General features: G+C 32.1%; 2 protein-coding genes across 2 annotated transcripts; both read left to right on the forward strand.

Moving 5' to 3' along the window:
* Positions 1-1,235: 1,235 nt before the first annotated feature.
* On the forward strand, positions 1,236-10,037 carry LOC132724483 (uncharacterized; the record flags this gene model as incomplete). Its single annotated transcript, XM_060709355.1, is given in 7 exon segments — positions 1,236-1,450; positions 2,313-2,463; positions 2,757-2,858; positions 3,725-4,280; positions 4,690-4,919; positions 5,234-5,383; positions 9,979-10,037. Coding segments are annotated over 7 exon segments (1,463 nt in total), but the record flags the coding sequence as incomplete, so codon positions are not given.
* An 8,272-nt stretch (positions 10,038-18,309) lies between these two features.
* LOC132724484 (uncharacterized) lies at positions 18,310-22,061 on the forward strand (the record flags this gene model as incomplete). The annotated part of the gene is made up of 4 exons (XM_060709357.1): positions 18,310-18,376; positions 20,459-20,667; positions 21,528-21,666; positions 21,967-22,061. Coding segments are annotated over exons 1-4 (501 nt in total), but the record flags the coding sequence as incomplete, so codon positions are not given.
* Between the last annotated feature and the right edge of the window lie 271 nt (positions 22,062-22,332).

The following is a 22,332-nucleotide window of genomic DNA, read 5'->3' on the forward strand; positions in this document are numbered from 1 at the left end:
TTTTTTTTAAATGATGATACATGTTTATTACCATCAGAAAGTATTTATTTGTCATGAAAGTAGCAAAAAATTTAAAAAGTTGTATTTTGGCTTCCATACTAAATACTAAATCACTTTAACTGTACTAATTTTCAGAAACCAACACAAGCAATATATAGTTCATGTAATTTACCAATGAGTATCTACTATAAAATATAGAATAAAAATAAAACTTAATCGGGGGGCATAATTGGCCTTTAAATAGGATTAATATCATAAAAGAAACTTTGGTTAAATCGATGAATTGTGATTAAAATATCAACAATATTTGTACAATTGATAAAACAACCTAGTTTTTGAGGTATAAGGTGTTCATCGTTCAGGCGTTTATCTTTAACAAATATACCAAAGATAAAGGTAACATACATGGTTGTCATGTTCTGCTTGTTTAAATATAATGACAAAAAACTACTGTCTCCGTGAATATCTAACTCTTGAACATTCGACGAATTTCAACACTAATAATGATAATAATGATAATAATAATAATAATAATAATGATAATAATATGATAATAATAATAATATTAATTATGATACTAATAATACTAATAATGATGATGATGATGATAATAATAATAATAATAATAATAATAATAATAATAATAATAATAATAATAATAATAATAATAAATAAATAATGATAATAATAATAATAATAATAATTAATAATAATAATAATAATAATAATAATAATAATAATAATAATAATAATAATCATAATAATAATAAAAATAATAAAAATAATGATGATGATGATGATAATGATAGTAATAATAATAATAATAACAATAATAATTATAATAATAATGATAATAATAATAATAATAATGACATTAATAATAATAATAATTATAATAATTATAATAATAAATATGATAATAATAATAATAATAATAATAATAATAATAATAATAATAATAATAATAAATAATAATAATAATAATGATGATAATAATATTAATAATAATAAAAATAACAATAATAATAATAATAATAATAATAATAATAATCTTATCTGATATTCCTTAATGCTCTCTAAAAGTGACTGAAGATGATGCATGCCTACCAGTTTGATATTGATAGTTGACTCTAACCATGATACAATAGACCTACCTTTATCTATATGTGTCACTTACAAGTTAACTGCATGATGATGTATTATGAATTAACATTAAACTTTATCTTTTATTGAAGGGGAGCGATGCCATCATCATCTACGACAAATAACTTCAACACTAACAACATCAGCAACAGGTCAAGCGATAACATTTAGTCTGCAACAGCCTGCAATGATTGAAAGAATAAACATCAATGTGTGTGACCAAGACAGAGCGTTGGCCGATGGAACATTCAATGTTACATTTGTAGACGCGTCAGATTTTACAAATCAAGAACGCATATACTCCGAGGTATTTTCATAAAAAATGATATTTTATTTGACGACAACTGACCAGTTTTTATACTTAGCCGCAAGATATAAATGTTGAACTATTTTCCTAATCATCACAAACATAATTATAAATCAGAACTTCATATTTTGCTAATATAATGTTTACTATTGCGCTTCTCAATCAAGTAGATTAAAGATTAAAAAAAATGAAGTTCTATAAAATACATGAATTATTTCATCGAGTGGTATGAAAATAAACAGTTCATGAGTTCATGTGTGGCGGTAGCTACGAGTGAAATATGATAATTTTCATACCACAAGATGAAAATAAATCTTGAATTTATAGGGAAAAGAACAGTCAACATACGGAAAATGTATTTCACTACAGTAAAAATACGGAAAATGAAAATACGCAGTTTATTTCATCAATGTATCTCAATATTTCATTTATACATTGAAATTTCTTTGGCTTAGGTCTGCATTACTTTAATAAAAAGCAATACGGAATGAAAAAAAAAGATAAATAAAACACAATCAGTAGTAAAGTGATGGGAATTAATGAACACTTTCGTCTTGACTATTAAGGTCCGTCCATTAAAACCCAAGTTTCCGTCCCTGAACAATGTCAAACATTTTAGTAAAAGAATGGGTTGTTTTCTTCTAAATATTAAACGCCAAAAAAAAAAAAAAGAATCGAAACATTTTCAAGGATAACCAGTGAAATGTTTATGTTAATGTTTATGTTTAGATTCGTCTTTATATCATAATGGTAAACAATTTATTATGCGTGACGCAAATGTATTTTGTAAATAATAACCGCAAACAATATTTTAATACAATACTTGTTACGATGTTTAAATTTTATTTGCTTGATTCCGTAGAATCAAAACGGAAAATGGTCACACGCAGCGACAAAAAATGTTTATGCATGGATAACGTTCAACCCTGCACTATACACGAGAAAACTGACCATAAAACACTGGTACGCAGTCCAGTGTTCAACGCTACATGTTTTGGGTTGCAGTCCAAACGGTAAATTAACATACAATATTTCAGAAACAACACAATTATCTTATCTTTATAATTGATGCTAATAAAGTTTGAAAATCTTTTAAAAAGGTCACAGTAATTTATAAACTGTTTTCTTTAATAAAGATGAGAAAGAAAAAATTTATTTAAAGGAATCTGATATAAAACAAGGGATCAGTACCCGGAATTAATGACTATACTAGAACCTAAAAGAATGGTTTACATTCGTTACTTTTTTCAAGTCGCTTTATATATATTTTAAAAGATTTAAACGTCGCATACACTTACTTTTTCAGAAATGTTTAACCAAACCTTTTGCAAAAATGGCGGCACAGCTATCGAACAAGATCAATGCGCATGTCCAACCGGATATATTGGATCCTCTTGTGACAAACCCGGTACTTACATCACTTTATTGGATAAATGAATGATGTATAAATTTGCACTTAAGCTTTTAGGCCAAAAAGTCATCAAATGGTTCAAAAATCTCGAAAAAATGTTTCCAGTCCGGTCATATCAAACACATCAGTAAAGTCGTTTTAAATGATAAAAGATTATAAAAGAAAATACCGAAGACTTTAAATACAATCTGTTTATAAATACAGCACGATTTCCGTCCGTCTGACTTATGCCAAGCTTATACATTTAAGTGCCTTCTAAAAATGTTGAAAGGTTCTTAAAAATTTTAGACATTGGCTTTGGCGCAAATATGTATAAAATAAATGGCGCGTATGTTGGTGATTTTATTTTAATGATACAGTACACTGTCAGTTTCTCGCTTTAATATGGTATTTAATTCAAAGACTCTCGCATTCATAGTCATTTGAAATAGACTGACTTTAAACTACAAATATATTTCTATTCTCGTTGAAAAAGTCGATATGAAATCTCGACTCCATTTCACCATTTTATATATTATTAGTTATACACATTTTTACAGCTTATAATGCATGGATTTGTTAAATGAATATGTAGTTGTAAGTTTTAAATAGTCTAGGCAGTGGGGCCAAAATGATATAGCATACTATTATAATTGTTTAAACACGACATTAAAGGGTATAAAATATCAGTAATGTAGAATCCTACATAGGGTTGCATTTGACTAAAAATTGGAAAGGAAATCAAAGAAAGTGAGACAGAAAAAGTGAAAAAGGTATAAGAAGGAAAAAAAAACGCAGCTGGTCTTAAGTTGTATATAAATCTCATTTAAACCGTCGATTAGATATTCAGACAGTAACGTTTTTTTTTTCGTTTTTTATTTCAGTACGGGACATGACTGTTGATGACTTTGATTTTGTGGTGAACATCTCGAATATCGTTTATACAAAAGACGCAGCGTTTAATATAAGCGGCGAAGTCTCATTTACGTTCGATGCTCAATCTACAGACACCAGATCTCGTCGACATTTGCACCACTCACTGGGCCATCTACTTCATGGCTTGGCTCATTTTACTGGTCATGGAGGAAGTCTTCACTATTCGGCGACTAATTTAGCTGGTTTCCTGCACAGCAATCATCACACATATGGGCACCATCCTTCACATAGCATATACTCGGGTCTAAGTAATTTCTTAACTGGATTTTCACACTCCGTTCAAGTTAAATTTGGCCATAATCACCATCACTCAAATTATCACTATTTCTACACAACACATGGTACAAATCATTTATCACATGGGGCTTCTTTACATTTTCACAACCATTTTCTACATATGAATGTTCACTATGCAAACAGTAACGGCCACCATCACCACTTTCACTTAAATTTCAAATGGAATCCGTTACCGCACATCAAGTACAACATTGTTAGTTCTTTTCAGTAAGTATTTTGAAAATTATTATGTCATAAGCTTATAACGCTTTATTTTTTACTTTTATTTGGGGGAATTTGATGAAATTTACCCAGAACTTTTTTATTTTGTTGGTAATTGGACCATACATTTGGCTATATGTTATCCATAAATTGCTTTTCAATCGCCATAATTATATTGTTTTGCATTTCTATCAACCAGTAAATCTGAAACTTACATAGAACTTAGTGGCTGTTTAGGACTTGTGTTCAGTTTATTGTTAAATTTCTTTTAATATTGTCTTGAAATGTTTTGGTATGTTCAATGTGAAATCACATTTAGTTAAATGTACTTTTTTTGCCACTGTTTAGAATAAATCTTATTCTCCATTTACAAAAGTCGAACAGCTAGATATTCTTATTTTTTGCCAATTTTCAGCCCACATCTGGGTGCAAGCTTGTTTATCAACGGACATAATGTAGCATCCTTAAACAGGCCAGCTGTCACAGCACCACATAACAACTTTCCAGGCATACCTCAGCCATTGTGTTTCGGACTTTGTGGCGCTAAACCAGGATCTGGGCCGTCAAACCTTACCGTTGGAAATATTGCTGTTGCAGGCGCTAATGTCGCGACAATGGCAAAGAACTTTCTTCTTGGTTTGCTAGGTATTTGCTATACCATATGATCATTTTCAAAAAATACATTTTGATTGAAATATATATGTAAACAAAGATAGACAAGCCAAAGCCTCCAAGGAAATCCAAAGAGACAGGACCGGAAAAGCACCAGGAGATAAATGAACAGAATGAGAGGGCACAAGTAGTACAGAATGAATCTGAAGTTCATGATGTTAAGAAAAATATTAAATCAAGGTGTAACTGTATCCAATAAGGGTAACATCAATGGACACTTTTGACCAAACGTATAGGAGAGTAAATTAGTAAATATGAAATTTCAGTAAGATACCCTTCTTTTCCAGGATTGCCAATGTTAAATCTTTTGACACCACAAGCAACAACTTCAACTCCTTTGAAGACCACTGTAGCCACAAAAGTCTCTTCAACAACTTCCCATCATGGCGGTTTTACACTTGCACCAACATCAACTCCACCCGCCACAGCTACCGCAGGTTTACTTTATTTTTTGTGATTTCTCTATTGTTTTTTCATTTAGGTTTGATACTTTTTGTAAACAATTGAATGTATATGCATGAAAATTGTGAGAATTCGTGAATAAAAGAAGCATCAAAAATGTACATAAAATGTGTACATGTACATAAGTATACACATTTAGATTCATATGCCATAAACCGTTATACATGTTAGATTTGATAAAAGCTGTAGCAAACGTTCTTATTAGACGCCGCGTACACGCAGCGTCTAGTAGATATGCATTCGTCTACTAAGCAATTGGGAAAATTTTAGACTTAATTTTGTGTATTTTTTTTTATCAAAATCAAAATTTGGTTTTCAAAAATTTTCTTAATAAAAATAAGCTTTTCTGGTATCCAAACCCCGAGTTTTGGGAAAAAAATTAAAATAAGATATTTGTTTTTAAAGAAACAATTATTTTTTTTTCCAATTTTAAATTCGGAAAGCAACCCCCCAAATTTTTTTTTCACCCTTTAAACTTAAATCAATACGTTCCTAAAATTCTTTTCTCCCCCAAAACCCCAAAATTACCTTTAAAAATTTTCCCCTTTTTGGAAAAAAAAATTGGTCCCAAAAAAAACCAAAATTTGGCCAATTATTCAATTTCCAATTGTCCATATCTAATCTCATTTTTAAAACCCCACCTAGGGAAAATTTTGGACGTTTAAAATTTTTAAAAATTTTCACTTTCCTTTCCCTAATTTTTAAAAACCCCAAATCATGAAAATAAAATTCATTTTACCTTTCAATCCCTCAAACATCTTTTACAATCTTTCCTTTCCATCTTTCAATCATACATTAAAAACAAATTCTAAATCAAGTCTTTCTAAAATAATTGAAATTATAGTTTATCATCATAAATCATCTCCCCCATAACTTAAAAACTACTTTAAATTGTCTTTTAGGTTATAAAGGGTCATAATACCATCTATAAAAATTTTTTGAAAGTCATCATAAATATGAAAAAATCATTCTCATAAATCAATCACATTACATCAGATCAATCAATCACATTTTCATTCCATTCGGCGGCAAAAAATCATGGCGTCAACAAAAATAAAAAACTTTTTTCATCATATCCATTAAATCTTTAAAAACAGGGGCCGATTAAACTTTGGGGCAAGAAAATCATCAACAAAAAATTTAAACCCCAAATCATCATCACCATTGTCATCCATCATCAATTACATCAATCATCGTCACCATTAACACCATTATCATCATCGTTCACCATTAACCGCCATTATCATCATCATCGTCATGATGATGACAAAAGTTTTTGATGATGATGACGACGATCAAAATTACCGTCATCATCATCATCACAAACTTTTATCATCATTGTTCATCAATCATCACAATCATTATCACCACAATCATCAAGGTCATCATCATCATCAACAACCATCATCATTATCACCAATATCAATCAATCGTAATGAAGATCACAAAAATGTGATGATGATAACTGCGATGTTTCGGTCGATGGTGATGATGATGACAAACAAAAGTTCTGTAAATGATGATAAACGACGGTCAGCACATCATCATCATTCAATAAATCTACCGATAAAAATCGCCGTCAGCATCATCAAAAACACATTTGTCAATCATAGTCCATCATCATTATAATAATCATCATCGACCGATAAACATCGCTGTCATAATCATCAAAATACGTTTGTTATCATCATCATCATCATCATCATCACATCAATTATCAACACCCCAATGATCATCATCGTGTTATCTTCACCAACACCAACCATCATCATCACCATCAAAACCAACATCATCAATATCCATTATCATGAATCGTAATGGTGATCACAAAAGTTTTTTTTGTGATGATAATGACAGCGATGTTTTCGGTCGATAATGAGGATGTTGTGATGATGATGACGACGAATAAGAATATCATCATCATCATCGGCCAATAACATCGCCATCATCATCATCACAAATATTTTGTTATCATCATCAATCATTAATCATCATCGTCGGCCGATAAACATCGCCGTCATCATCATCTAAAATCTTATCATCATCATTATAACCATCACCATCGTCCGATAAACATCGCTGTCATCATCATCCCATTAAAGCAATCATATCTGGACAAAACCTACCAATTATTATTAAAATGTATTAAAATATAAGCATTAATACCGAGGGGTATTAAACGATCAAATTTTCCAAGAAGCGCTGGCGCGCTTCATGGATTTGCTCGCCTACCTTTACCCTTACAAGTTCACACTCTATGAACATAACCAAAATGCGATAATCCTCAAACTTTTACAGAGTTACCTGGAGCAAGCACGTCTCTAGTCTTAGAGTACTAGTACTTAGTAACCAGTACTAAGCAGATACATTCGCCAGTAATTGACAACTGCCCTACTTGAAACAGCGGTAGGGGAAGAATGGCCGTAGAAATCATTTCGTGACCAATCTCCACGAAAGTATCTGGCCCGCCCGGGAATCGAACCCAGGCCGCCTGCGTGCCAATCTGACGCGCAACCGACTGAGCTAGCCGGCGAAACAGTTACACAACCAGCAAAATCCATGTAAAGTGTGGTTAGGTTAGCTGTTTCTGTTACTGCTAGTATTTGAGTTTGAAAAAAAGTTTACACATCGGCAGACTATTTCATTTATTAAGAAATACATAATTTATGTACCATATAAATACGTAGGCCATTTTCATTTTATGAGTTTTTTTGGTATGTACTAAATACGTTTTGGCGAGCATAGAAAAACTTATTCCAACCGAATATGGTACAATGTTTGTACCATATTCGGTCGAAAATTGTACCATATTCGGTCAGAATATGGTACATTTGTACCATATTCGACCGAATATGGTACATTTGTACCATATTCGTTTTTGTACCAAATACGGTCCAACAATGCTCTGTATGCTAGCATTTAGTCTTCGTTGACGCAGGGAAGGGAACCAGGACAACTACGATCAATATCACTTCCCTACAGTTACAAAGCCTAGACCACGCCTACTATCAGAGCGGCGGTTCTCTCTCTACCATTTATTTTAAGACAGACCCGTATATAGTCTAATGACGGGAACCAAATTCGGGGCAGGGGAACAAGGGGTATGACTAAAAACATTCTACAGGCGCAACGGAATTATTTTTTGCAACACTGGCAAAACGTGTGCAATTTCATGAACATAATTAACATTGAAGTTAAAAATACAGATTAACTGAGTGAAAAAAAATACGTTTACAATTTTAAAATGTATCAAAGATATTTTGCTGTAGGTTTATTTTTGAAGGATTTTATGGAGGATTGTTTTTCTTTTTTATAAAATGTATTTGTTCTATACGTTAGTGATTCCAGGCAAATTATCAATCTTGTGTTTAATCAAGTTAGTTTAATCTTTTATAATAAGAAAATAAATACTCGTTACTCAAGACCGTTTACATTTAACAATTTATTCATAACTATTATTTGTATATTACAAGACCAGTTATTTTTGGGCTTATTTTGTAAAATTTAAAAGGAACCCAGTTTCGTCCCTCAAAATTCATTCGAACATTATGCCAAATTTCGCAAGCAAATATTCAAATTTGGACATATTTCTCGGCGGCAACGGAAGATACTTTTCCTGAACCTTTTTGGTCTTGAATTTATCTTATGTAAACACAATCATTAATCAACTTTACTAGTTATCCATTTTTATTTTGCTTTCGAACCAGAACCTTTTTCAATCTTTTGGGTCGCAACAAGACAAACATTTCATGAATTTTTCAGAACCTGGAATTACTTTGTGAATTTATGCATTAGGTTCTAACTTTTTCACCAAATATGCAACTCAATTAAATTAAACAACGAGACATAACCACAAAACATGGGAGAAAAAGAAATAGTTAATTTGCTTCGGATATTCAAACCTGTAATGAAGAACGATTTTCAAGATTACCCTGTGACTGTTCACATCATTATGGCGGCGTTCCTTTGATGTGCAGGCATCAAAACATTTAACTTTGTAAAAATGTATCTGAGCTTTTGTTTCCCAAGAGAATTACGTTCTTTCACGGGAAAGACATAGCCATATTATTTAGATATTAATGAATTTGGGTTGATTTTAATTTGTTACATAACCCATAATTTACTGGGATACATACTAAAATCTATTAACAGCTAACACATTTACAAGCAACAACACTTCCAAATTCGGCCCATGCATGTTATTTTGGTACAAACTACCAAAGTTGAAAGGAGCATGTTTTACAAACGCAGTGCTATCCTGGCTTAGGGGATTTTATGTCATAAAAACTGTTGTTGAGAGAGGATAAGATGAACATTTATTTTGCCCTGTGTTACAATGTACCAACGGTTCAAACTTATAAGATTAGGATCTAAGATTTTGAGTATGAATCTATGTATTCTCTTACTTTATTCTAATTTTATACAAAATATGGCTTTTTAAAGTAAAATAGGACATATCAATGAAAGTAAAATAAAGCAAATAAAAAACATATAAAATAATAAAAGAAATAAAAAAAACCTGCATAAAAAAGCAAATTTTTTCATATTAATTTTCTTTTGGCTCTTTCAGGTTTTTGTGCTGTGGGTTTGATCGCAAAAAATGGGTTCATTCACAGATGGGATGGGTAAACAGGTAATTGTAGTTTATCTTGCAAATGAAAGAAAATTTTTTTTTGACGACGGTTGACAGTAACTTTCAAAAAAACCTAATAGAAACTATGCTAACATTTTTGATAAGGCAAAGAAATAAAACATTACAAGGCCCACAGTAATATTCTAAAGTGATATGTCTGGTATCTTAACTTAAAAAAACCCCTCCAAAACAACAACTTCCGGATGACGTTCTGTATTCTTTCCGGGAAATTCAGGAAGTAATATTTTATTTATAAATGTTGTTGATCTAAGTGGCATTATGCCCATTTAAGTGTCATTGGGGGGTGCACAGAACAAGTTCAAAATATGTTTACAGCTTGCAATTAAGAGTGGGGCTTTCTTCTTTTTTAATATATATTTTTGGCGTTTTTTTATATTCTAACCTAAACATTTTTCATTATCAATTTTTGATCAATCACCATCATAATAATTATTCTCTTAAAATATTATTTAAATTCAACTCAACCTAACAGCGAAAAAAATGAGCAAAATGTCACTTTCAAATCCGATTTATTTCAATAGCACACTGTTTCCAGCAAAACTGTAAAGTGAGCTGACATTTGAAATTTAAGGGTCGGTTTTCAAAGACTATGTTGAAAAACAAATATATTAAAGTTTGTTTCTGTCACGTGATAAATATTTATGTATATCCGTAGTATTAGGTGTTTGATTATTCTCAATAAAGGTATTGGTCAAGTATACTAAATGAACAATATGCAGTCCAAGTGGTGTAACAATACTTAATTCCAACATTTTTTCCGTTTTTTCGTTTGTTATAATAATTCATGAATCTAAAATGTAAACATGTATTATGCATTAAGCAGAAGATTTCGTTTAGGGCATTCTTTAGGGATTTCGTTTTTTCTCCATTTCATTAGGTTTAATTCTTTTTGTATTCAAAACAAATTCCAAATGTCGCCCACAAATTACATAGATGTACTATCTTTTTACCTGATTGACATATTTATTAAAATTCTGACTCCGTTTGATATATTTATGTGAGTTATATATTATTTGAAAACTATCAGAACATATTATAAATAAATTTCTACTTTTGATACTGTTCCAGTTATGTGACTCTAATATGAAGAGCTCAAATGGCTGTTGGAATTGTTGCACCGGAAACCTATGTAACAAACAGTGTACGTCTGTCGCAAGTGAGTAGAAAAAAAGTATCATGTCGTAAAAATAGTATTATTTATATAGTGAAAATAGTATCATATCATATGATTAAATTTTTCCTTCTGTAGACCGGACACATATGTGTTACGTGTTATGTGTTTAGTTTTAAAAATGGATTGAGGACACGTAAGATGCTTATCATTTAAACGAAACAAAACAAAACAAAACAAACAAAAAAGGTCACAAACTGTAAAAAAGTCATTTATTAACTTCCGTACAAAATTATTTATAAAAATATTCGTATAGAAACAGTAGATGGGCCATCCTAAATTATCGACGAGTAACGTTTTGGAAAAGGTCAAAGGATACCAAAAGATAAAGTTTGAAAAAAAATGAAATAGCTACATTTCTAAAGCCTTAGAGCCTTTAAATTGTATTTGACAATGTACTTGATTTAATTACTATAACTGTATATCTACAAAAAGTTTCTTCTGCGTTATTGCTAATGGTGAAAAAGTATGCATGATTTCCTGTAATTTGCTTTGTATATTTACAGCATGTACAGACACACCCCAATGTGCTCGTCTCCGTCTCATAGGTTACAGTGTATGCAATGACCCTGTTGTGTCGGTATTAAGTTGTTCAAAAACATGTAACAAATGTTCATCAAGCGGGTAGCTTCATGGCTTTTTTACACGATTATTATCTCACTCAATATATTTGTTGTTTAAATTTGTTTCGAAAATGTATTAAGAAATTAGAATAAAATCGCATTCATGTATAAATCTTCCCTCATTTTTCTTCAACTTCTTCAATATGGAAAGACAGTTTATTGCTCCTTTAATATATTTTAGTATATGCGCATGCGTGGAAATGTGACGGCATGAAAAATGTGGCTAATATATAAAGAGTTTAATTTTATAAATTGTATTGATTAGTTTTTTCCAAAAAATGGACATGAAAATGATTGAATATTAAGTAATACAGACAATCAAACAACAACAACAACTACAACAACAAAAATAAATTTAAAACCTACACTATTAAAACGTGCTGAAGGCACTGCAGTTGGGGCGTATTTAAAGGATAAAAATACTTTTTTTTACTATCGGGGCAGCTAATTCAATGAGTGATGGGTGTTGCCGGTTGATACATATAAAGTGCGCAATTCAGTTAATGAACAGTAGTTGATACAATTATTCTATGACATACATGTTAAAATATAATATTGAGGTTACATGTACATGTAGGTCTATCCCTAACGGTTATTGGCCCTTTTTGACAAGAGCAACAAGTGAAATAAGAGCTGCCAGAGGAAACTGCAAGCTCGACTGTTTTTAACACATGACATAATAAAGGGAGACAAGATTATGAAAAAATAATCAATTATGATATAAATATATTTCTGTATCAGTATCAAGATAAAATTCAAATGGTCAATATTTTTGCATCACATTATATGAATGGCCATGTCATTAAAACTGATGATGGCTTTTGTACACTGCCCTTCTCATGCTTATCTCTTTCTTTTTAAGTACATGTATTATAAAGGGAGATAAATTAAAAACTAAGGAATGTAGTTATGGTTCTTTGACACTAACAACTTCGAGTCTGTACAAACTGTGTGTAGTTTCAGTGATAGTGGCAGTAAAACTCCAAATAAGCATTTATAACTTAAGGGAGATGATTAAAACATTAAGAAAGGTAGAGTTATGTTTCTTGAACACTGTACTTCCTCTCAAAAGTCTATATCACTTTGTGAAGTTTACATAAAATCCCTTCAATACGTATCTAGTTATATTCATATTCCAGACAAGAGTGTGAAGGACAGACGTCTTCCTACAATAGAGAAAATGAGAATCCCTATAGAAAGCAGTACACAATGTGGGTTTTTTCTTTAATCATCTAAAATCTCAAAAACACCGTAAGAAACATATTTTCCTACCATGAGCAACCTTTTTCCCCACAAGTACAAGTCTGTAGGGAATGTACACGGATATTTATCCATAATATGACTTGAGTCCATACAAACAGATAGTTAAAGCAGCAACTTTTTGGAGCATAAATTATTAAATTATAATAACATGCTAAATCTCCATAATGTTCTATATCAGATAGCAGTATGATGAACCTTGCTTTTGTACCATTTGAGTAATATCAAAATTCTGATTTCATTGACATACAGAAAGGGTCAGCCTTAAGTCCCCTTTTGGTGAAAACAGAAAGGGACTAATAACAACAATTTATTCTAGTTTCAATTCTTAGTTTGATTAATGCTTCCGAGGGATCACTTTGTTTCCAGATTTTTATTACATTTTATTAAACCAGGCAAGCTAAGATACATGTTATAATTTATAAAGTATGCTGGCTCTGAATGTATGTCATTGCTAAACATTACACAATATTAAAATTAATTGGAATGTGCAGTCATACGTTTCATAAGTCCCAGGAGCTTCAATTCATGGAAGCTTTTGGGGAAATCAGTCACTCTAAAATAGTCCAACTAGTCCCAAGTGTTCATGGTTGAACAGTTATTTAGCATATACAGTTATGATCACACTGTACTGTACTACATATGGAAACAGACTGTGATGCTAATCTTCATTTGCTTTGACTGATGCATGACCACCTTAAAAAAGTATTAACAATTATATGAAGTTCAATAATTTGCAAAAATGCTTATCTTCTTTGTCTTTTCTTACATTAATAATGCAGAGCACTAGATTTGTGTGTGTGCCACACACATTTACTTTCAATAACACTATTTAAATATATTCGAAACACAATTCTTTCATAAGCATATTGTGAAAAATGACCGTTTTCATTGAAAAGCCTCCTGTTACAAGTTCAAACTGCTATAAAACTATGAAAAATGCTTCAATATATGCTTAATTTCAATGAAAAAACTTGCAACAAATGTTGACTGGAACATAGCCTCTGTAACAGCATGCTCAATCTTAAATTTCTTGTTACACTGGCAACGGGGGACGACTCAAAATTGCCAAAAACACTATTTTGCATTGTTTTCTTTTCCATCAAAACTGATTTCAAAGTGCTGCAATTTCTCAATGGATTGAGATAGAGTAAAAGGCTTTTCAGTGTTGGTTACACGTTACCTTACGATCGACCTGAGGACATTTTAAGCCTGTCACATGTCCAAAACTTTTTTGGCGATGTGGGAAACTGCCGCCCCCTTGATACCTCCGAAACAGAAGGGGGCACATCCCCCTTCTGGCAACTCCCTGATGTACCTTTTTGATGGGGAGCGGCGCCGAATAAGTGGTCACTTTTTTATCAACATTTCTCAAACGAAAAACAGTATTTTGGGCCTAAATGGAGCTATTTTCACTGTTTGAGGCCTCAAAGGGGGCGGGGGTGAAAAGCCGTCAAAACACGTCTATATGAGGTAAATAGTTAATAAATACTTATAGTAATACTTAATTACTTTTTCGTGATATTTTTTACTGTCACAAGGTACACTTATTTTTAGGCTACAATTGTAAATAATGAATTATAAATAATGGTTATTTTAATAACCAATATGAATGTTTTAAAGATCATCCCTTCAGACTTTTAAACAGCCTGTCAATTAAGCAGCAAACTTAGCAGAAAAATGGTCAAAAGGTAGGGAAACATTTTTATACATATTAAAATCATTTGGTAAAGAAACAATCACTTCACATCTGTGCTTTGCTATTGAATGTTTTCATTTGTTTCAATCTTGAATAATCAAAAGGTAAACAATGTTCATTAGGATGAACTGTATTGTAAATTTTGCATACATATTGAGGTCTTGTTCAAGGCAACAAAACTATATTGTAAATTTTGCAGTTCCTTGTAATGCCCTGTAGGATTGATTTGTACCACCTAAAATCACCATACTATGATATTTCATGTACTAAGTGATTATTTGTTAGCAAAGGAAAAATACTGTCATAGGCAGTATCTTAATGCCAATTGACAGAAATATTTGAAGTATGTTCGTAACTAACACTAAAATAAACTGTGAGCATGCACTGACACTCTTTTTATTTTAGTTTGTACTAAATATGAACAAGTCTTGGACTATTTCAGTATGTATATTTGAAATGCAAACTAAACAATTTCAGTTTCAAGCCTTTTCCTAAACATTTTGGGAAAAAATACCTAGCACAGTTTGGGAAATTTTGCATCTTGACTGGGAAAAATATTCGGTACCGGCAGAGTATTTGAATTGTACAAATGTGTTAATCCAACCAATTGTATATCATTCAAAGCATAAAAAATACATCAAAAATTGACAATGAAATGTGTTTTTGAATATCATCTGTATGATAATAATATTTCTTCATATTACTCAACAATATTACCACTAAAATATGAAATGTTCTTATCGTTTTTTATGATATTACATGTATATTTGTGAATAAAATGTTAAAATGTGAATATCTGTATTATCAAAAATTGTTTAAGTTCTAATTAACACTGATTAAATTACTTCAACCACGTAGTGATTACAGGTATAGATCATTTCCAACAGCCTTGCTGTTGTGTTGACCTTTTCGCCACACCAGAAAAGGGGAAAATCAAAATCCGACCACTGAGAATGGGAAAAATCACTGGGTGGTGAGGGTAAAATAAAATTGACATTTATGTCGGTTTGTGATTTATGGGTATGAACAATCAACTAGCAATCAACAAGAGTTTGGTCAGAAATAATAGGACAGTACTTCTAGCTTGTCCCCTAATGTTTCAATTATACAAGACATGCAGTATTTGCAGGGGCTAAACTAAACAGCTACACAGCTGATATTGAGCGTTAAATCACTTAAAAATTTTTTTTAATATAGAACCCCTTTATTCATTAAGAACTTAATGTATAAACATGTAAGATAAAAATGAAATTAACATTATTCTGAATAATTTAAGAATTGGCCCCATTTGGTAGAGACGTTACGGCCGCGACAAGCCCAGCAAATTGTAGGCGTATATGTCGGTTTTCCTCGTAAAGGCAGACATCTTTGCAATATCAATTGTACAATCGGTCGGTTTAGCAGCCCAAAAAAGGAGACTAGGGCAGGGTCGAAATGTCTTGGGGACGAAATGGCTCAAGATCACTCAAATTACTTCGAAATTATTAACGAAAGTTTGAGTCCTCAGGAACGAATTGACACCAATAAATAAACTTATTATTATTATTCGTCAAATTCATAACATATATTGCTTGCAAACTTACCTTACGGGCTAAACAGGCTGATATGCTTGTCAAGTAGGTCATAAAGTAAACCGGAAGTTGTCGGATTCATCTAATTATAGGCTATTTCAGAGACATAGATTATCTACATCTCTGGCTATTTCTATTTCAATATTCACTTTGCAATTATAAACTACAAAATTTTTTCGATAAGGATTGTCTTTTTAAAAAAATTCTGGATGATAAGGTACGGCTGAGTAAGTTGAATATTTCAAGCCGTCAATCGCTTATCTCCATTCATAGAATTACTATCTCCATTCATAGAATTACTCGAACTTTCAAATTATATCCGCTACATTTCTAATACCGTGTTACAGTGGTGACACTGTAATAACTGTAATAACCGTAATTTGAGCTATATTGCACATAATTTTCAAAAAAAAATTCTTATCTCCTCTTCTATTCGCAATAAATCAAAGTTTTCAGAAATACAGAGCAGTATTTTTCACTCACAACGGTCATGGTAGGATGATCACTATGAATTCAACTTCCTTGAAAAGTATAGGAATACATTAAAGCATATATAGTGGTGATGAAACGTCACTGCAGTGGGCGTTACCCTGTATGGTTGGAAATTTCGGGTTTTTAAGTACACTAGTTGGGACTACGGCCCAACTCAAAAAAGAGTGATCAAATAACGCATTTTCAACACATAACAGTAAATATGCCAGATTTATTTCTTGTGTGTGTGTGTGTTTGCGTGTGCGTGCGTGTGCGTGTGCGTGTGTGTGTGTGTGTGTGTGTGTGTGACCATGTAGACTATGTTTTTCCCGGATACTGCGAGTACGTGCATGTTTAGTGAACAAAGGTCCAACATAGCCGAGGACAAATTTTAAATCTTTAAAGAAATCCTTACACTATTTACGTAATAAAGAGTCTATATTTTTTTTGTTAAAAAAGAATTGTTTAATCAAGTAAAGAATAAAATGAAATAGAGTTAGAAGACTTATCCTAATATTAAGCTTTTAATTTATTAACGCGATCTATCTTAAACGATATGCACTATGCAAATAAGCTGGTTGGCATGGACATTTAAGATGCCGCAGCTAAAATGTGGGATCACGTGAGATCGTTACAAACTTGGTTCAAGCGGGCGCAATGGTTGCAAACGTTACAAAACGAAGACCGAATCGTCATGAAAATTTATAATGCCCTTCCATAGTTTGTCTTGTAAGTGTGTTTGTATGTTATTTTGAAATGAATTTTTAGTGATAAGCTCCATATTTGACAAATTTGTTGAAGATATCAACAGGTCATGTATATAATTTAGGATTTGATACGTGACTATTCTGGTCTATAAATGTTAATTATGAAGTTCAAACAGACAGACTATATTTTTGTCTGTCCAAAATAAAAGTTTAGTGCACAAAAATATTTGTGCATTTTGGTTGCAAACTTGCGCGTTGCAAACTTATGATACACAAGTAACATCGTCTTATTTATATGAACAGAACTATCTTTTCCGTAATGATTATGTATTTGATGTTATATACATAAATGCAATAACCATAATCAAATATGACAACACTCTAAAATCAACTTCTTGTGGAAATACTTTTATAAGTGATAAATTCTGGTGGCAATTATAGAAGGGATTTTCATGAAATGTTAGAAAAGTACTCTTCTTTAGTATCCGAAATCTTTTAGTATTTCATTTCATTTAAATTTATAGTAATGCTGACAAGATTCAAGAAAAGAAGATACGTGTTTGAACTGAGAGTAATACTTATTGAGTTGAAATACAACAAAACAAAACAATTTTATATATCTTGTTGAGTTTTCGCCGTAAAAGATGGTCAAAATGTCATTACTTTAGTTGAACCTACGATAGATAAGACTAAAGAAGAACAGATAAGGTGAGTTTCAACATCAAGTTCACATGATCTATTTTAATGGGCCAAGATGGACCTTCATCTATATACCTGTTTCTTTTTTATTTTTGTTATAGCAGATGTCAATGGTAAGAGTCAATTATAAGTTTCATTGATAATCTTGCTTCAAACAATGTATAATGTCTTAATGTTGAAAAAAAACGTTATACGTACTTGGACATTGATCAAAACTCGAAATCTGCCATGTCATATATATTTACTATTAACCTTTACCAAATTAGATATTTTTAACGGACTTGGTAATCTGTCAAACAGAAATGATATTCCTTAGTATTACGTGTATTGGTTGCGAGGTCAAAAAACAATTTCTGTCAAAAAAGATTCAAGGGATAATAACCAATAGAAACAAAGAAAAAAATACTTGTTTGAACTCAACCTTTAGATTATGCTTAAAATACAATAAAAGTCGCATGGTCAGTTCATCATTCTATATGAGAATTTCGTCAATTTATGATATAATTTTTTTCTTTTTTTAGCAGATGTTGATCTTATTTTTTTTAAATGGTCGAAATAGGCAAATTTATCATCATATGTTTGTTATCAGATATTCATAGAAAAAAAAGATGTTCAGATGTACATAGTAGTAGTAGTAGTAGTAGTAGTAGTAGTAGTAGTAGTAGTAGTAGTAGTAGTAGTAGTAGTAGTAGTAGTAGTAGTAGCAGTAGCAGTAGCAGTAGCAGTAGCAGTAGCAGTAGTAGTAGCATTATTAGAAGCATTAGCAGTAACAGCAGTAGTAGAAGCAGCAGAAGTTGTAGTAGCAGTAGCAGTAAGGGAAGTAGCAGTAGCAGTAGCAGTAGAAGCAGTAGCAGCAGCAGTAGCAGAAGAAGCAGTAGCAGTAGCAGTAGTAGCAGTAGCAGCAGTAGCAGCAGTAGCAGTAGCAGGAGTGGTAGCAGTAGCAGTAGAAGTAGTAGCAGTAGCTGAAGAAGAAGTAGCAGTAGCAGCAGTAGTAGAAGCAGCAGAAGTTGTAGTAGCAGTAGCAGAAAGGGAAGTAGCAGTAGCAGTAGCAGGAGCGGTAGCAGTAGCAGTTGAAGTAGTAGCAGCAGCAGTAGCAATAGCAGTAATAGAAGCAGTAGCAGAAGCAGTTACAGAAGTAGTAGCAGCAGCAGCAGACGTAGTAGTAGTAGTAGTAGAAGTAGTAGTAGTAGTAGTAGTAGTAGTAGCAGTAACAGTAGCAGTATCAGTAGTAATATAAGTAGCAGAAGCAATAGCAGCAGCAGTAGTAGTAGCAGCAGCAGAAGTTGAAGTAGCAGCAGCAGAAGCAGTAGTAGTAGCAGTAGCAATAGTTGTAGCAGTAGCAGGTGCAGAAGTAGTAGCAGTAGCAGTAGTAGTAGCAGCAGCAGCAGTAGTAGTAGCAGCAGCAGAAGTTGTAGAAGCAGCAGCAGCAGCAGAAGCAGTAGTAGTAGCAGCAGAAGTATGAGTAGTAAGTAGTAGTAGTAGTAATAGCAGCAACAGTAGTAGAAGAAGTAGCAGCAGCAGTAGTAGTAGAAGTAGCAGTAGCAGAAGTTGTAGTAGTAGTAATAGTAGTAGTAGTAGTAATAGCAGCAGTAGTAGTAGTAGTAGTAGTAGTAGTAGTAGCAGCAGTAGTAGTAGCAGCAGTAGCAGTAGCAGCAGCAGAAGTTGTAGTAGTAGTAATAGTAGTAGTAGTAGCAGCAGTAGTAGTAGCAGTAGTAGTAGCAGTAGTAGTAGCAGTAGTAGTAGCAGTAGTAGTAGCAGTAGTAGTAGCAGTAGTAGTAGCAGTAGTAGTAGCAGTAGTAGTAGCAGTAGTGTAGCAGCAGAGTAGCAGTAGCAGTAGCAGTAGCAGCAGCAGCAGCAGCAGCAGCAGTAGCAGTAGCAGCAGTAGTAGTAGTACTTAGAAGTAGTACTTAGAATTAGGAGTAGCAGTAGTAGTAGCAGTAGTAGTGGCAGTAGAGTAGCAGTAGTAGTAACAGTAGTAGTAGTAGTAGTAGCAGAAGCAGCAGCAGCAGCAGTAGGAGTAGCAGTAGTAGTAGTACTTAGAAGTAGTACTTAGAATTAGTAGTAGTAGTATTTAGAGGTAGTAGTAGCAGTAGAAGTAGTAATAGCAGCAACAGTAGCAGCAGTAGCAGAAGCATTAGAAGTAGTAAACAAAAACACTATAAAAATGTGTCCGATTTAATAAATTTCTTTTGAAGCGGGACAATGTCACCATACCTTACAACGTTTGACATTCACAATGTCGGAACACAACGAGAAGTTGACATTGCGTCTCCTACAGCCCATCATGGTTGAAAGATTAAAAATTCGTCTGTGTGACCATGAACGAACATTGGCTCACGAGAAGTTCAATGTAACATTTCTAGACGCGTCAGATTTAACGCACCAAGAACGTATTTACTCTCAGGTATTTTCATTTAATTATTTTTTACATGGATATTTTATGCAATGTAGAAGAAAAAACACTTCGTTTTGGTTAGATATAGATACAATAGATATAAGTGTTGAAAAAACTGGTGCTTCCTGGGCTGCAGATTATTACTTATACAACTAAAATACAGTTTGATTCCTTTTGCCCTGCATTTCATTTAATATAAAATACTATATAAAACGTCATGCAAGAGCACCAAGTTTAAATTTATATTATTGCAGTAAATTGTAAAAAAATGTAGTAGAAAACGCTACTAAGACCAACTCGGAATTAAGGACACTGCTATTAAAAACAATTTTTAAAACGAATTGAATTATCTGTTCTTTATGTCAATGGTAAGCCAAATCAAGACACTCCTGCTTAATATCCACTATTAAGATCACGAGTTTCAGTTCCAATTCTTTCTTTTATTCTTTAATTTGAAATCACGGAGTATCTAGTCAGCTTACTTAGAACACTTGCCCTTTTGTTATTATCTGCTCGAGTGGTTTAGGGCATGATATGACACTTGGTGAGCCAATATTTTAAAACTGTTATGATATTAAGAATTTTGTAATAACTTTAAGATAAGGTTAAAAAATAAATTTCCCAGTTATATGGTGTTGCTTTCTGCATATTTTAAGTAAAACATTAAATTCCTTTTTTGAAAAGACAATTAAATGTAATGATATTTTTAAAATTGAAACCAGACCAATCAATTCATAATAAAAAGTGTTGTTATTATATAAAAATGGAATTACCGAAAAACACATTTCATTACCGATTAAATGAATATACATGTACCTATATTTTATTACAATCATTTATTTCTTCTACATTTGTTTTCATTTCTGTAGGAACTGATTGGAGAATTTGCGGATGCATCAAACTTCATCGTATTGTTTGAACCTGCCATGTACACGAGAACAGTACACATCAACAAATGGCATGCCTTGAAATGTTCAACATTGCATGTCCTGGGATGCACTCCATACGGTAAGACTACTGGATGATCCGTTTGGTAAATTAATTGTCTTTATTATAAACGAACATAAAAATGTACTTCTTTTTTTTTCTACTTGATTGTTATTTTGAAAAGAACTATTGCAATCTTTGAATGAATTTCGGTATTTGGCATAGAGCAAATGCAAAAGTCATCATGCTTTGTCGTGTATATTATATGCAAGCAATAAAGAAGATATTTAAATACATTGGTAATATAAAAATATATAAATTTTACCATTAAATAAAGATATTTTAGCGAAATGTAAGACTGTCGATTTTGAACTGTTTCAGACATGTTTAATCAAAGTTTTTGCCAAAATGGTGGAAAAATAGTCATTATTGCGCATGCCCGACCGGATTTATGGGAGCAGCTTGCGAACGTCTTGGTAATTTAATAATTAATGACATATTTTCTCCATGAACTTTTATGATAAGTTGAAGGAGAAAGGGGACTGTTTTAATGATTACATAACTCAAAAAATTAATAAACAAACAGGTGAGAAGTAACATAATAAAATAGACACTAACGACAATAACTAAATTAAAACTTTCATCATTATTTCCGAAAAATAGTAATGACAATTCATTTTGAAATAGTTATTTACCCATTACTGCATTAGCATTGTGTGAAAAATGCCTGTTTTCATTGAAAAGCCT

The sequence above is a fragment of the Ruditapes philippinarum genome, unplaced genomic scaffold (genome assembly GCF_026571515.1).
Source record: "Ruditapes philippinarum isolate M1 unplaced genomic scaffold, ASM2657151v2 ctg14571_1_1_1_1, whole genome shotgun sequence".
Taxonomy (NCBI): Eukaryota; Metazoa; Mollusca; class Bivalvia; order Venerida; family Veneridae; genus Ruditapes; species Ruditapes philippinarum.